The sequence below is a fragment of the Zosterops lateralis genome, assembly GCF_965231275.1.
Source record: "Zosterops lateralis genome assembly, chromosome: 8".
NCBI classification, from domain to species: domain Eukaryota; kingdom Metazoa; phylum Chordata; class Aves; order Passeriformes; family Zosteropidae; genus Zosterops; species Zosterops lateralis.
The window spans coordinates 7,537,647-7,553,260 of record NC_139768.1 but is presented as its reverse complement, the minus strand read 5'-3'; the positions used below and the strand labels follow the sequence as shown (position 1 = coordinate 7,553,260).

Sequence of the window (15,614 nt, the reverse complement as noted above, 5' to 3'; positions counted from 1 at the left end):
CTCCCTGCCAGGGGCCTCTAGCTCGGATCTCCTATGGGCTCCCAGCCTCCTCTCAGGCATCCACCTTTTCCAGTGTGGGTCTCTTCCATGGGCTGCAGAGGGACCTCACCTCAGGTGCCTGGAGCACCTCCTGCCCCTCCTTCTCCACTGGCCATGGTGTCTGCAGACCTGTTCCTCTCACATGATCTCTGGCTGCATTACATCTGCACAGTAACTTTTTTCTTCCCTTCTTCTTCAATCTGTTATCACCGAGGTGTAACAATCATTTCTAATTGGGCCAGCCTTGGCCAGCAGCGTGCCCGTCTTGGAGCTGTGCTGGACATGGTGGAAGCTTCTGGCAGCTTCTCACAGCAGCCACCCCTGTAGTCCCCTGGCTACCAAAACCTGGCCATGCAAACCCTGTATAGGTCACCCTGAAGCTTCCTTTGGTAGCCAGAGCATGGGTGTGCCTTGCTCTGGTTGGAGACAGTAGGTGTTAGTTTGGCAAGGGATGTGATGGGTTTGGATGCAGTTTTAGAGAACAGCTGCTTTCACTCCTGCTTGACACTAAGCCACATATCTAATCCTTTGGTATTACTCCATTATCACCCAAGTACATGCTATTCAAGAATATGTAGCACATGTTTTTTGAATTAATAAATAATAATAAAAAAGAATTAAAGCTATCCTTCTCAAAAAATACTGTTTGCAGTGTTTTTGATATCTTTTTTCTGTGTGAAAGAAGTCATGATAATGAATGTCAAATTGCTTAAAAAGTACATCCAACCTACCAATAGACTGCTGCACTGTTTAAAATGGCTGACAATGCAGAATCTGTAGTCTCTTTGTTTCAGTTTATTAGAACAGACTTAAATTGTTAATTATTTGCTGGTACCCAACAACTGAGTGAGTTCAGTGAAATTCTTATTTCACTGGTGTGATGCTCCTCCTGTCTAAAATTTGGTATTACAACCTGAATGTCATCCTTTAAAACTCCAGAATATGACATGCAGCTTAAATTCTTTATATGAGTAAGTTTAACAGAATAATATGTTTATTATTGCAGTCTGTCTATGGATCAAGGATCACTGTAGGATGGTACTTCACTCAAATTTGACTCTGTGTTTATGCCAGGTCACTGCGTGTTTACTGAGCTGGGCAAAACGTATATTTTTTTGTTCTTCTCTCTAATAAAAACAATGTCTTTACATATACTAGGAACAATTCACCAGTGCAAAGCTAACTTGAAATAATTGGTTCTCTTACAGTGAAAATGTCCTGTTTGGAATGGGAAATCCTCTGCTTGATATCTGTGCAGTTGTGGACAAGGACTTCCTTGACAAGTAAGCATTGATTTTTTTTTTATTATTTTTTATTTTTAATGTCAGTTTTGTTCCCAAAATAATGTCTATAAATAAATGGAGGGCTACCTGCCTGTGTAATGCTGTTCATGCTGATCTCTGGGATTCTGGCCTTGTGCTGGAAGTGGCCAGCATGGTGTCTGTCATTTGATTGTTCTTGTTTTATGAAACGGTGGTGGTGGTATCTATGAAAACCTTCAGTGTTTTCATAGTTTTTTAATAATTTTATTCTAGTCTCCTCATTCTGTCTTTGTTAGTCTTTAATTGGAGTCATCAATTTCAGTAAGATTTAGGCAGCCCTTGTATGAACCTTCATGTGCTACTTTTAATTTACTATTACTGTACTCTTCTTTTCTTCAGTGATGTCTGTGGGGTAAATAGGCCATTTCTGTACCACACCAAGAAAAGTTGTGCAAATATACCTTTTAAAAAACATATTCCAGTTTATCAGTCAGGAACAGGACTGCTTCTTATCAGGTTGTCTGTTATCTTGCTTAAGCCTACTTGTCTTGCCTGTGCTACCATCCATATAACCATATTGCTGTATTGCTAAATTGCCATTAAGCTTTCTCATTCTTAGAGGTCTGTCTTTTCCAGAGGTGTAAAATACTGTTTCTCTTTTAAATCTTTCTGCTTGAGCTCCATTTTTTTTCTTTCTGTTGCCACTTTTTCTCTGCTTTGTAAGTTGATTTGATCTTTCAGAGTGCTTGCAATTTTTTCTTCAATTTTAGAAGTGCTAATAGTTTTTTTTCTTTCATTGTTCTTTATTTTGTTAATGGGAATAGTGCATCAAAACTAAATTTCACATCACCAAATAAAGAACAGGTGCAGAGTTTTTATTTTTGAATGTGTATTGTCAGCCACAAATTTTGTTCTGCAGCTTTTAATAGCAATAATTTGTCATCAATATTTCATCACTCAAATTTTGTCATAAGGTTTGTTGAAGTGAAAGGCTCTATGTTGTAATCTGGAAACAAAATACAAGAATTTAATGGACTGTGTCAAATTCAAACACCTGGAACTTTAGAAATCAGGTCTATGGTTTGAATATTCAAAAAAGTGAATTAATCTGGAGTAATTCTCTGCCTCATGTTTCCAGTGAAATAACTTGAAATCCAGTCTCTAAAAATAAGTAATGCCCTTCTCCCAACCCAACAATACTCCCCAACTAATCCTTATAAATTGCTGACATAGAAGAGATGATGGGATCTCTACTGCAACCCTGAAATCCTTTAGGAGTGCATTGTGCTTTTCACTGGACATGATGTGCTGTGCAGAATTTAATTTAATTTAAAAATTAGAAGTCCTATGTACTCCAATTTGAGTACTGTTGGACAAATTAAATTACCTCCTGGAGCAGCATATGCTCTGTGAGCATTTCTTTACTGCCAAAATACATTTGTGGGGTATTGCATTATTGAAAGCCATAAGCAGTTTCACAGGGAGCCTGCTGACAGTGTGATAGCTCTGGTAATAACCTCAAAACTGAGGAGCTTGTTTACCTTCTCCCTCACCTGATTTGACATCCCTCTCCCTGTTTGTCAGTGTATGCAAAGAAGTCCATTTAACAAACTGACAAGAGTGTTTCTGCTCCAGGTCCAACTACCTTTTGCAACATTTCCTGAAATAGGGATCAGATCCCACACTTCCTCAGCTTGTGCAGGGAGATAAAATAGAAAACGTAGCTGTAGAACAAGTCTAGAATAAAGTTATCTATTCAAATGTTGCAGGGAGGAGCAGGAACATAGACATTTCAGGACTGTGGAGCATTTGAAAGAGAAATTGTTGATCACTGTAGTCTCTTTTTTCTTGTCATGCAAGACATGCACCCATCTCTAGCCATGTAGTGTCAGCTTTTGGTATCCTGGCAACCTTCAGTCCCTTCCTCACCTCTTCTGCTGGGTGGGAATGTTTAATGGGGCCATCAGGCCAGGGGTCTGACTTGAGGATGTAGCTTAGGAAAATAAGAAAAGTTTAGGGAAACACCCATCAGAATTTTATGCATTTAACTTTTACACTGTTTCTGTTACTTCATCCACCTCTGGTACAGTCAGTTTTAAGAATAAATACATTTGTTCAGAATAAAGGACTTGAATGTTGCAAGTTTAATCAATATATATTGTCAGTGAAATGAGAGTATTAAAATGAGTCCTGTAAACAGCTTATTTTTGTAACTTCTGTTAAGGAAGTTGAAAGTGCTATGCAAATTGAAACAGCATAAGAAGTATAGAAAGTGGTCTTGTAAACAATATTTAATTGGCCTACAATCCATGTTATTAAAAAAACTGAAAATAAACATATAATGGAGTCCTACCCCTTGCAGATTCTAAACAGTTTGCTGCCATGTAATACTGGTTTGAGGAAATGAGCACTGTTGGAGGGATGAGTGGGTTTTTTTGGCTTGGGTTGTTAGCACAACCCTGACGCTTTGTTGTCAAAATGGATTTTGGTTTAATCTGATCTCTGATGTCGTTTGCTCTCTCAACAAGTCTTGGGGGGCTTTAAGCCTTTGCTAACTTTAAGCCTTTCCTAGGAGAGGCAGTTTTAATTTATATCACAACTGAACTTCACCATGCCCATCTGAGCTTTTCAGACCATTATCACCAGTCTGGCATTACCTGAGCCAGAGAAGCTTTAGCCTCTGTGAAGTTGTGATTTCTGGTCCCATTTCTTGCCTCTCTTCAGGGATACAATCTGGAAAAGTGTTAGCAATGTTAATGGAACTGTTGAAAACTGGTGATACCACAAACCACTTTAGTTTCTGTTTACAGAGCTGGAAAGAAGTCTTGAAATAAATATAGTCCACCATATGTCCTTGTTTTTTTTTTTTTTTAGTATCTGCATAAAAGAAATATCAGAAGTGTGGTTTTGTTTTGGTTTTTTGATCTCTTTTTTCCATTACCTAGGAGTATTTTTGTTTAATTTATCAAGATACAGATACTTGCTCAAAGAGCAGCTTCTTAGGGGGTAGAGGGGAAGGAATAGAAGAAGAATTAATGCATTGTGGGTGAATTGCTAACTATAGCTATGCTAATCCGTGAAAATAACTTTGCTAACAGGTATTCATTAAAGCTTTTGGTGTACTCACACATTTAACAGGGATGATTCTTTTACCTTCTAACTGCGACAGGCATTTAAAAATAACTTAATCTACACTACATATATTAAACTCTGCTAAAACGGGCAAAGAAATTCTGATTAACATGCCAGTGACATTTTAAGACACTAAACTCAGTACTTCTGACTCCTGTAAGTACTCCAGTGTCCTGCTGTTAAAAGCTGAGACATGGCTTGTGTTTCATTGCTCTCCCTAGAGCACTCTGTTTTGCATATGTTCTGTTTTTGACAGTTAATTTAGTTATAGTTAATATGGTTAATTTTTAGGCTGTAGAGATCTGGGCATTATTTGTCACCTTAAGTGATTGAGAAATGTGTGTTCATGGTATGGATAAATCCTCTCTTGCTGAGTCTGTGGCTGAGGAGGAGAGAATCAATGTTGACAAATCGACATTAACAGAACTGTTGTGCGAGTCCTGAAATTTCTCACTATGTGAAACCTGGTATCTTCCCTAACTCATCAGAGGGAAGGCAGGGAAAATATCTGTAATTGCCAGCACCTGTATAAGCATCTTTCAGCCCATGCTCTTAAAAAGGAGTGGAGATATAGGAGAAAATTAGGATATATGTTCTATTTATCACAGCAGATTTTAAGAATCATATTGCTGTATTTCACTCTAATTTCTGGGCTCTTGACCAGAGCCATGATCTCATAAGTTGAGGTATGTTTACTACTCAGGCTGCCAAATTCCATTATAGTTATAACCTGCAGACTGACTATTTTATCACCGTCATGGTCCAGGATTACAAGTTTCTGTGTGATTTCTTATTGGTTGCGTTGTAGACAAATATTTTTCTCCTTAGGTCGTTTTTTTTCCCCTTAAAATTAAGATCTGTGGCAATCTTTGCGCAAGTTCATTGAGGATACTCAGTAAAGACCGGGATTTTTGTATCTTTCATGCCCTCTCCCAGCTGCTCCTTAGTTCTTTTCCCTGCCTTCTCTGGTGTAAATACAAACTATCTTTAAATCAAGCAATGGGTTTATATTCTTCTTCCTCTTCACTGGAAAAAACAAGTTTGGAGAAACTGCAAAGGAAGAATGAAAGGGGTCTTTGGAGTGGTGGTCATGATTGCTATATGAAAAGAGAATATCTCAGTGAAGGAAGAAGTGCTGTCATTGTGATCCCTAATTTCACAAGTACAGATCTGGATCTCCTTCAGTGTGCTACCTGTAGCACTGAAAGTGTTGGGGTCACTCCTGGAGATCCCAAGATGTGTGGGCATCCTTTACCTTTCCTGGCTGCAAAGTACTGGCAGAAGGTAATGGATTAGTTGAGCACAAACTTTCCTAATAGAGCAGTGTTAACACCTAGTAAATTAAACATTCTTGTGTGAAGCTGTTTTAGTGTTTGCCATGATGAAAAGGAAGAAGATGTATGTATTTGATCTTTTTTCCACTCTTGTGGCAATTTGAATTATAAATTAAGAAAAGGTTTGTGAAGCAGCTTCAGTCGACAATGACGAAAAACTTTCTGCTTACTTGTGTTAAATTTAGGTTGGTCTGTATAAACTGTGGCTTGTGTTATATAAAACATTTTCAGTTGGTTACCTTTGCTCCTGTCTAACAGAAGCCTTTGTAACTTCCTATAGGAAAAAAAAAAAAAAATCAAAAGACTATTCATGCAGTTAACTCTCATGAAGTGGCTAAGGGTCTAAACAGCTTTTAGACAATTGGAGGTGATTCTTTGTTCACAGAACTTTGCTTCAATGCAAGACAAGCCCTTCCCCAGAAATGTACTGGAGTGAGCTTGAAAAATGAGAAGGACAAATGGTGATTCTGTATTACGAGGCTGAAGTATCCAAGAATGCACAGGCTGCAAACATGGGTTTTGCTGCTAGATTTAAGTGGGGGCCCCCTACCCCCTTCAGACTTGCAGCTTTTTCAGTTTCATTAATATGTTAACTTAGACTGTGCTTCATCAGCCCTTGGGGAGAGGTTAATGGGTTTTTGGGAATTGTATTACCTGTTGTCCTGGTTTTGGCTGAGACAGGGTTAATTATCTTTCTAGTAGATGTCTCATTGTTTTGGATTTAGTGTGTACTGTCCATGCAGTAATGAAGGTATGGAAAGTACATTGTAAAAACTTTAAAACCTCTCCCTGAAAATTTGTCCCTGTATTTTTCCTCCCCCTGCAGAAGATGACTTGGTGTATGGTGTTCCATTGTTTCAGTAATTCTTGTGAAAGATTAATCCTAAAAGTATCTGTTGCAGAGAAGCTGCATAGCTGAGTGCTATATTATTACCTTGTGTTTTTAGTTGTATCTGTAGAAGTTAATTTGATTAATCTCAAGGTCTGAACATAGAACATTGTTGAAACTGTGTAGCCCAGTTGCATCATCTGACTGTTATAAAAGTCCAGTGTTTGCTTGTAAAAACTGAGGGTAATGATAGCTGTCTTAAGAAGGTCCTCTTCATACTAATATGTCTATAAATTTGGTAGTATTCCTGACAACATAATTAAAACTTTCTACAGCCCTAATGCTTTCTCCTAGTTCGTTTAGTTAAATATGTAATTTAAACGAGTGAAAGGTTTTAGTTACACTCTATTTGGAAAAAGCTGTTTGAAAAATCTACTTTTGGAGTGACAGTATGGCATGGAGAGCTGTGGTGTTTTCAGGTATATAGGGTTTGAGCAATGTTTATAGAGGAGCTTGTAACTACATATTTACCTGTAAAATAGAATGTAAAATGTCCATGAATGGGAAATATTCCACTCTTCTCTTTAATGCGTGCTTTTACTTTCTTAAATACTTGTTTAGTAATAAACTGTAAATCATGAATTATTCTTTTATTTTTCCCATTCTTCAGAAGACTTGTAGATATAATGCCTGTCAGTAGAACATGTCTAGTTAATGGACTTATTGTATTCTTTAGAATAACCTTAAGCACATGACAGATACAGAAACAGAGCTTATCTAGATTTTCCCTTCGCTTACAAGTGAAAATTTGTTTAACAAAGCTTGGTGACTTGCACTGCAAGGCAAATGATGAAATAATGGGTTCCATTTGCCTCTTCGATGCAAACAAGGAGCTTTAAGTGAAAGAGGTCTATGAATTAAGTAAGTGTCTCTGGTTTTAATTAGGTGATAAAATTAAATGAAAAGACCCTTGGTGAAAATATCTTTGATGGAAAAAGCTGGGTCTTGTCAATAGAGAACTGGAATCCATCCTAAATGCAATGGTAAAACTTTCTCCTTTAAAGTGTAGCTTGCTGTTTGTGCTGAGGAACTTTGCATATTAGAGTTTCCAGATTACACGATTACAAGATTGGTTTTTATTTAGGATACAGTAAACAAAAATTCTGATTCATGTTCTGTGTATGGTTTCAGGCATTCTTTTTGATTACAGATTACTAAGATGTGATTTTAATATTGTTTTCCATTCCCATCCTGCTTGTCCAACCCAAAATTTTCAATAGCATAGTACAGATTAGAGGGGTGTTTTCTGCTGCAGTAATAAAGTGAAACTGGTTGATCACTTGTGACTTGAAGAATAGAAAAGCCCAGTCAAAAATGAGCAACTATTTGACAAAGTCCCAGGATTTTTACTCTAGGTGAAATTGATCTGTCATCTTTTAGAAAAGATGGCTTTTTAGTGATAACATTTTCAAGGTGGTTGGAATACCTTCATCTTTCTTAAAACTTCAGTTTCAAAAAAGCTAGATATTTAAATTGTAATGCTCACTATTATTTGATTAGTTTTACTTCATTCAGGTCAGGCAATATGCAATCTCAGCAGTTTTTGTAACTTGCTATTACATCAGACTATTCAAGTGCAGATACCACATCAGTGTTACAGGTAATTGTAACCTAAGATATGAGGTGCTTATGCCACTGAAGATCCCTGATCCTGTGCCTCTGCTCTTCAGCACAGAATCCTGCCCAGGCCTGCTCTGTGCTTTGCTGCTTCTTGTCCTGTTCCTTTTTGTAGTGTCGGCCTTGTGGTCTCTGCTGTAGCCACAGGGAAAGGGTGGAGGCAGCCCGTCTTCCTCTTAATTACTGGTGTTCTTGTTTTCCCTTAGCCAAGAGCTGGAGGAGGATAGACTAGCTGTTTGAGTGTTGTTTTATGTTATTTTTGTCAGGGCAGAATCATCAATATTCCAAGTTACAGGAAATCTGGTTGTGTTGTTGACCAGTGTGTTATGAAGCCTGCAGTTCCCTTATAAATTCAAATAAAATGCAGAGCTGGGGACAGATTATTTTTGTTCTGTAAATCCTTGATTTCTCTCTTCAATGTGTTAGCATACAAATTATTTTCATTTTTTAGTTCTCCTCGAAACTTGTGGGTTTGTGGCACATGAATATGAGGAAACAGTGGCTAAACAATTTTTGGTGATTATTTTAGCAGATCGTTCCAGTGATTTTTTTTTAGTCCTTGTATTTCTTCCCTTGTTTTGTGACAGCAAAAGTGATTCAGTTTCATTGTAAGAATCTGAGGGATAAAGTGTGAAGGGGAGCATATCACTGTCTAACATGACAAGCTGTAACAAGTGAACAGTAGCACAGAAATACAAACCATACCATGAACGTTTATTCAGTTCTTGTATTATTGAAGCTATTTATTTTTTCAGTCTTGGGACTGGGTTTTATTCTTTTTAAAGAACAGAAACTTCCCACTGGTAGGAAGGTAAGCAATAAAGATTACTGTAACATTAGGTTATCACTGTAGTCTGGAAGTGTACAGTCAACTTCCTTCATTAGAAATGAATTTATGCCCAAATTCACTTCCAGACCACTCCAAGTAAAGGCTGCATGCAATCTCACCTGTGAATATTAAGTTAAGCCTGGTGTCTTACGTGGCTTCCGGGCAGCATGCCTTATCTCTTCTGTTCTGATTTCTGCCATTAATATTTCTCTGGTTTCCCTGCAGAAGAGACAATGTTCCAGAATCTCACGTGTCTCCTGACAATTTATTTTGTATAGTTGCTGTGTAGAAAAGAGATCGAAGACCTTTCCCCAAATCTGATTGCAATAACTCCCATTTTTGCCGGTTTATCTTCCAGTGTGTTTCATTGAAGCTGTTTTGAAATGTTCTTGTGATGTTACATGCAGCAGTGTTAAACAACAGCCAAAGTTCTAAACAGAATTGTCAGGACATGTTAAGTTCTGTCTGTAATTCTACAACCAGTGCTGAGACAAAACACTCATCTGGGCCACAAGTGACAGGAATTGTCCCAATGCCTCAGTCAGTCTCTTTTTCCTCTGCCAGACCCTGGCATGTCTGGACTTGGTGTTGCAGGTACCCCACAGTGGGTGAAGAATTAGTATAGACTAAGCAGTGGTGATGTCTTGAGGCAAAAGGGAGGAGCAGTTCTTCCCAGAAGCAGTAATTGCAGTTCTCAGTATGCCCCATGGCAGCAGAGCAAGGATTTAATCTCGCAAGAACACTCCCCTAAATCTCCATCTTGGCATTGCTCATTCATTTTTTAGGATAAAAATCAAAAATTTTCAGTGCAGTAAAAAAGACTTCTCTGCCATTTTCCATATACTAAGTTTTCTTAGAAAGCTGATGCCTTTAATGGCTTAGATATGTTCTTTCAGCATGGCTGAAATTTTGCACTAGCTGTAACATTAGTCTGCAGCTTTCTGTTTGCTCTAAACAGTGTTAAAAATCATTGGTAGAGAAGGCAAATTAAGGTACATGAATTCCCTGACAATCATCTATTCAAGTTTCTGTAAGCTGGACTGTCCTGTATAAAGCCCTTGGGTGCAGAGACAGGTGATGACAGAGATGTAGGTTTTGCACTGAGACTCATTTAGGTTGCAGTAATAATATGAAATTAGTACTTCAGCCTAGCCTGTCAAAAGCAGAAATATATTGATAAAGTTGTCTAACAGGAAAAATGGAATACATTTTAAATTCCATTTTTTTAAAGAAATAAGAGAGGTTTTAACTGATATGTAAGACTTGCTGTTAGTTTCCTTGTAATTTCTAAATGGGAATAGAGTGGATTTTATTTAATATGATACACCAGTATTTTTCTGTATCACCCTATGAATGATGACAAGGTCAGTTCTTAGCATTTTAAAGGCAGTTAAATATTTAATATCAATCAAGATTCAATATAGCCTCAGAACTCTCAGTTCCTTCCTTTTGGAGGATTTTGTTTCTTGAAGGTAATATTCCGGGTAATATTGTGGTTTGTGAGGTCTTCACTGACAAATAAATGTCTTTTGTTCTGTCTTAATTGATTTTTACTGATGTGGCATTTATTTCTTTGTACTAGAGACACTAAAATAATTGTATTTTAGAGATTCTGTTTTCATTCGTTCTTTTTGGAGATAGAAATAGAACAGATCTAGTAGGGGGACAGAATTGTAATTCAGTTATGAAATGTACTTTGTGTTAATGGAGCCCAGCATGGTGCATGGTCTTATGCTTGCAGCAATGTAATGTTACTGCCTTTGTGACCTTTGTTAGTGTGTCCAGAGTATTAACCTTATTTTATTGTAGATGTAGAGCCTATTGAAGTTCATCCTGATGGCTTTCTCTGAGTCTGCCTTCTCTGAAAAGGTGATGAAGAATTTGTTTTCAAGTGTAAATTGAGTAGCTGGCAGTGCTGTTCATATGTGGCAAACAGGGAGTGTTTATTTAGAAGAAATCTTCAATATTTAGAAGAAATATATACATCTATGGTTGCATGAGCAATCATACTACTGTGCCTTCTCTGAATTAGATATACATGTGTGTGCAGATGTATATAAAATTCTCAACGCACAGCGTCTCATAGGGCAGGGGAAGTATTTGGGGATTTTCAGTACTAGTGGTGACAGGATCTGCTGTAGAGCTGGTAGGAGTTGGTCTGAACAATAATTTTAAAGTGATAATAGCAAATCATTGTGGGTAAATAGGTAAAGAAAAGGAACCCTTCAGTTTAGATTACGTACATGTTACTTTAGTTGGTGTTTTTTAGTAAATTTCATGCAAATGAAACTTTACCACATGATTGTGGAAACTGGTTTGTGTTTCTAATCAAGATGAATTAAACTGCAAATGAGTGTTTATTTCTGGTTGAAGAAAATAGGTATGTAAATGTTAGATGATTATTTCAGAGCAGGAGCAATGCAAAAAGAACTGGGGAAACTAGAGAAGTGGCTTAAATATTCAAGGCCTAAAGGAATAATAGTAATGGAGTATGTTAAGAGTTCAGTCTGTAAGGAAAATATCTGTAGTTTTGCACAAATTGAATTAATATTTTATTCCTTGATAAAGTTACTGGAGGTCAACAAAATGTATTTCTACTGGTGCAATGAGTCTAGAATTCAGAGTACCAATTAAAAAAAAAAAAAGTAGAGTGTGTACAGCTTTTTAAAAGGTACTTGTAATCAGATATTTAAAATTATGACTGGAAAAACATTTTTCTGTATACAGCAAGTGTTTAGCTGTCTTAAATTTTCAGCTCCCTAGTTTGTAGTTAAGGAAACTGTTTTGGCAAGGCCACTTCTATATGCTTAAGTCCAGAGTGATAGGGCTGACCTTATTAAATGATCATAGTTTTTCACAGTCTGGTGATTAACAGGCTTTGAACTTTCCTGGCTTTCTTAATCCTTTTTAATCATTTAAACCTATTATTGTTTTGACTTCAATTTCAAAAGCCCTTTAAATCTGTCTTACAATATTAATAGCTGATTAAAGTGCTGATTTCCAACCATATTATCAGTGGGGCGTCTTACCTTATTACACTGAATAATTCAGAAACAACTAGGAAAATATTGACCATGGGTGAAAGAAAAGAACATCAGGAAAACTCAACCCAGTAATTTTTATAATTAAAGTAACGATCATGTCAATGTATTAAATGGGGGAAACAAAATGCTTTAATTTACGACATGAATAACTTTATTTCTTTAATACAGTAGTGTCATTTTAAGCTAATTCTGTGTTGACATTAAAATCCATAACCCATCTTTCATATTAAGTAATGTGTTAAAAAAAATCTGCTAATATTTTTTTAAACCCTTTTACTCAGAAATTCCAACCTTTTTTTTTTTTTTTTTAAACAGAGGTTTGTATAGGGAGTGATGCAGCCAAATAAGACTCCAGTCATAACAGTGGACAGGAACTGAGTAAAAAGGAAAACACTAGAAATTTGCTCCATGTTTCTCCAAGATGGTCCTTCATTCTCTCAGCTCTGACATGTCTATTCCCATAGCAAAGTTTAATGTCTGGAGGTTTTTTTAAAGGAAATTCCCATTACCTGTGGTTTGAAGTGCAGTTAATTTTTTCCCTAAGCAGATGCTTTTGTCTAGTTAAGCAGTGTAATTCTCCACTAGTCAGTGTATGTGCCCTTTCCCAAACTGAACTTGATTCTTTGTCATTGATAAAAGTAAAGTAATTTATTTCCTATTAAATATGAAGTAATTTATTTTCTCTGAATAAATTTGTTTTCTACATTCTATAGGAAGTTAAGATAGAGGTATCTTAGCCTTCTGTTGCTATTTTTAAAGTTTTCTTCCCACTACCACTAGTGTATGCTTTACTCCTACCTACATTTCTTCTTCTGAAGCTGAACACTTTAGCTACAAGTTCTTGTGTTTCAAAAATGGAAGGAAATGAAACGATTAGTGAGGCTGACAGCTTACTCTGGGGTCTTTTTGCTAATTTTTGTTTTGTTTTTGTTTTTTTTCCTCATTCCTATTTCTGTATTGTAGTAGCTCATTGCTGTCTTAAATGCTTGGTGTGAACTGGAAGCTCAGGTTGAATTAGTTGCAGTTCACAACACCTCATTTCTCCTCTCTCCAAGTTATTATTCTGTGGGATGCCTTTACACCCACCCATATTTTTATGCTTTTGATTTGCCTATTTGGCTTCAACATGTGTTAGTATTTTGAAGTCTTGCTGTCTGCTAGGATGCTCTGTTGTCATGACATACCCGCGCCAGTCTGCTGTCATCTGTGGATTTCATCAGGAGCTTCTGTACTTAACACCAGATCTCTCATGGATGTGTGGCATAGTGTTGGGTCTAGCACTGATCCATGTTGAAGTCAATCTGATTTATGCATTCTCTTACAGTTCTAGTATCTTCCCAGAGGAATGTCTAAAAGATGTTTTAAGCAGTTTCCTCTTTTGTTGATATAAGAAGACTCTTGCAAAATTTAGGATTTTTTTCTGGAAGGAGGCTTTATTTGGGGTGGTATTGCTATTGTACAGTCCATCTTTAATCTTTCAGTTTTTCAGGGATGGCAATCTAGACTTTTATATTTGTCAATAAAGCAGTATCTATTCAGTGAGGATTTTTTCTAAAATGGTCTAACCTGTTACAAGATCATCCTTAAGTAACAGTAAATAATGATGAGCTGTCACTGAACCCAGAGATTAGTGTAGAAATAGTCTCTGTTTTGCTGTCAGCTTGAGGCCAAGAAGGAATGTGAAAAGATAGGGAGGACCAGCTGGCCTGTTACAGAATAGGAGAGAGGCTAAAGAGGGGGAGAAACTTTGAGGGAATGGAGTGTGGTGCATTTCAAATGGTGAAACTGGGAGACTGGGCAACAATGGAATCTATAGGGGAAAAAAAATAAACTTATTAACTGGTGGATTAAAAACAGTGCAAGTCAGGCAAGACTGTGACTTTTAGAATATAAATCAAAAAGGCCTTTACTGTTGGTGTTTGTCTTTTTTTTTTTTTTTTAATGGAGGGAAAAAACACGTCTTAAATATTTGGACTAAGGTCCTTGTATCTGCCAGTCACAGAAAACTGTAATTTGGTTTAGGTGGTTTCATCTGGTCCATTATGAATTGGGCTGCTAAATTTACATACCAGGTATGGTCTGGGTTGTGGATGCTTTGATTTGAAAAATCTACAGCCCTAGAATGTGGTTTAGCAAGCTCAAAGTAATGATCCAAACATGTACAAGTGATGGTACTCACACTGTATTTGTGTGCATGGGAAAGATTATTGGGCTAAGGGGAAGAGTAGAGGCTGCATTAGATTTAACTGAAAATTCTAAGCAGCTGCAGCCTTGTCAAAAACGCAGAAATACTTCAAGTGCTATTTTACTACTGTAGGAAAAGCAGTTTCCTTACTGCTTTTTGATCTCTGTATAGACCAAGTCAGAAGAAATGGAGTTGGCACTTATGGCAGCATTACTGAATCTGCCTGAAAAATTGCAGATGGAACTTGAGAAACAGGCAGACCTTCTGTACCCATCCCCCTGAATCCGATGTGTTAGGAGTATTTCGTGAGCTGGGCTTGCTGTGTGCAGTGGCCTGTAAATGCTCATGAGGATGCACTGTTGTAGCAGGTTCACACATGGCTGTTCCTGACCTGAATGATCTCCTGGGATGTGAGAACTGCACAGAAATCAGTCAATATACACTGAAAAAAGACATGTGAGCCCAATGTCCTGAAGACACCTTGTTCTAGTTTTGACAAGATTAATAATTTTAAAAAATAAAATAAAAAAAAGACTGTGTTTCCTTTTATTTTTTTTTTTTTTTTTTTTTTTTTTTTTTTTTTTTTTTTTTTTTTTTTTTTTTTTTTGACTGGTAAAGGTAGCCTTAAGATCACTTGGGATTTGAAGTAACACAATTGCTGAATCATTCTTATGCAACCTTCTTTAGATTAATCTGAAATACAATGAGACTATAGGGAAATCCTTAAGGTTCCTTAACGACTTCTTTGAAAATTTATGAAGAAATACTTCTGCAGAGCTCTGTCTTAAAAGGTTTCTTCTTTTATTGATGAAGCATAGCCTAGTAAAAATAAAATCTCCTTGTCTTGTCCAGTTAATGCAACCAATGGGTGGTAGGTGTCTGATGGAGAGATCACACTGTTCTTTTTTTGATGACTCTTCTGCAAAGTTCAAAGAACACGTTGGAAAGCTGCCCTTTCATGTATTGAATTTTTTATCAATCTGGGGAATACTTAAAGCAGTAAGTGCAGCAAAGCATGTCAAATACAATAAGCTTATGGAATAGCAAAGCCCAAGTGCATTTAAAGGTGAGCAAGGTTAGTCAGAGCTGTGTACTGAGGCAAGGAGTTTGTATTTATTTGTACATCAACTAAAGTAGAGGGATATCTGTGCAGATTTAGGGTTTTACTGTCCCAGCTTTGTATCATAGAAATAGTTTAAATATAGGATTTTTTTGCTCACTACTCATATTGATGGTTAATGCAGAAAAATACTTTTATCTCTAGCATCTTCTTCTTCACAAGT

At 36.9% G+C, this 15,614-nt stretch overlaps 1 protein-coding gene across 2 annotated transcripts in view; it reads left to right on the top strand.

The window, feature by feature from the left end:
* The window catches only part of ADK (adenosine kinase), a 270,375-nt gene that overhangs the window by 13,688 nt on the left and 241,073 nt on the right, over window positions 1-15,614 (top strand). For both annotated transcript variants that reach the window (XM_083866949.1, XM_083866950.1), the window contains exon 2: window positions 1,248-1,322. In XM_083866949.1, the coding sequence (XP_083723075.1) occupies window positions 1,248-1,322 (75 nt within the window). The remainder of the gene's footprint in view (window positions 1-1,247; window positions 1,323-15,614) is intronic.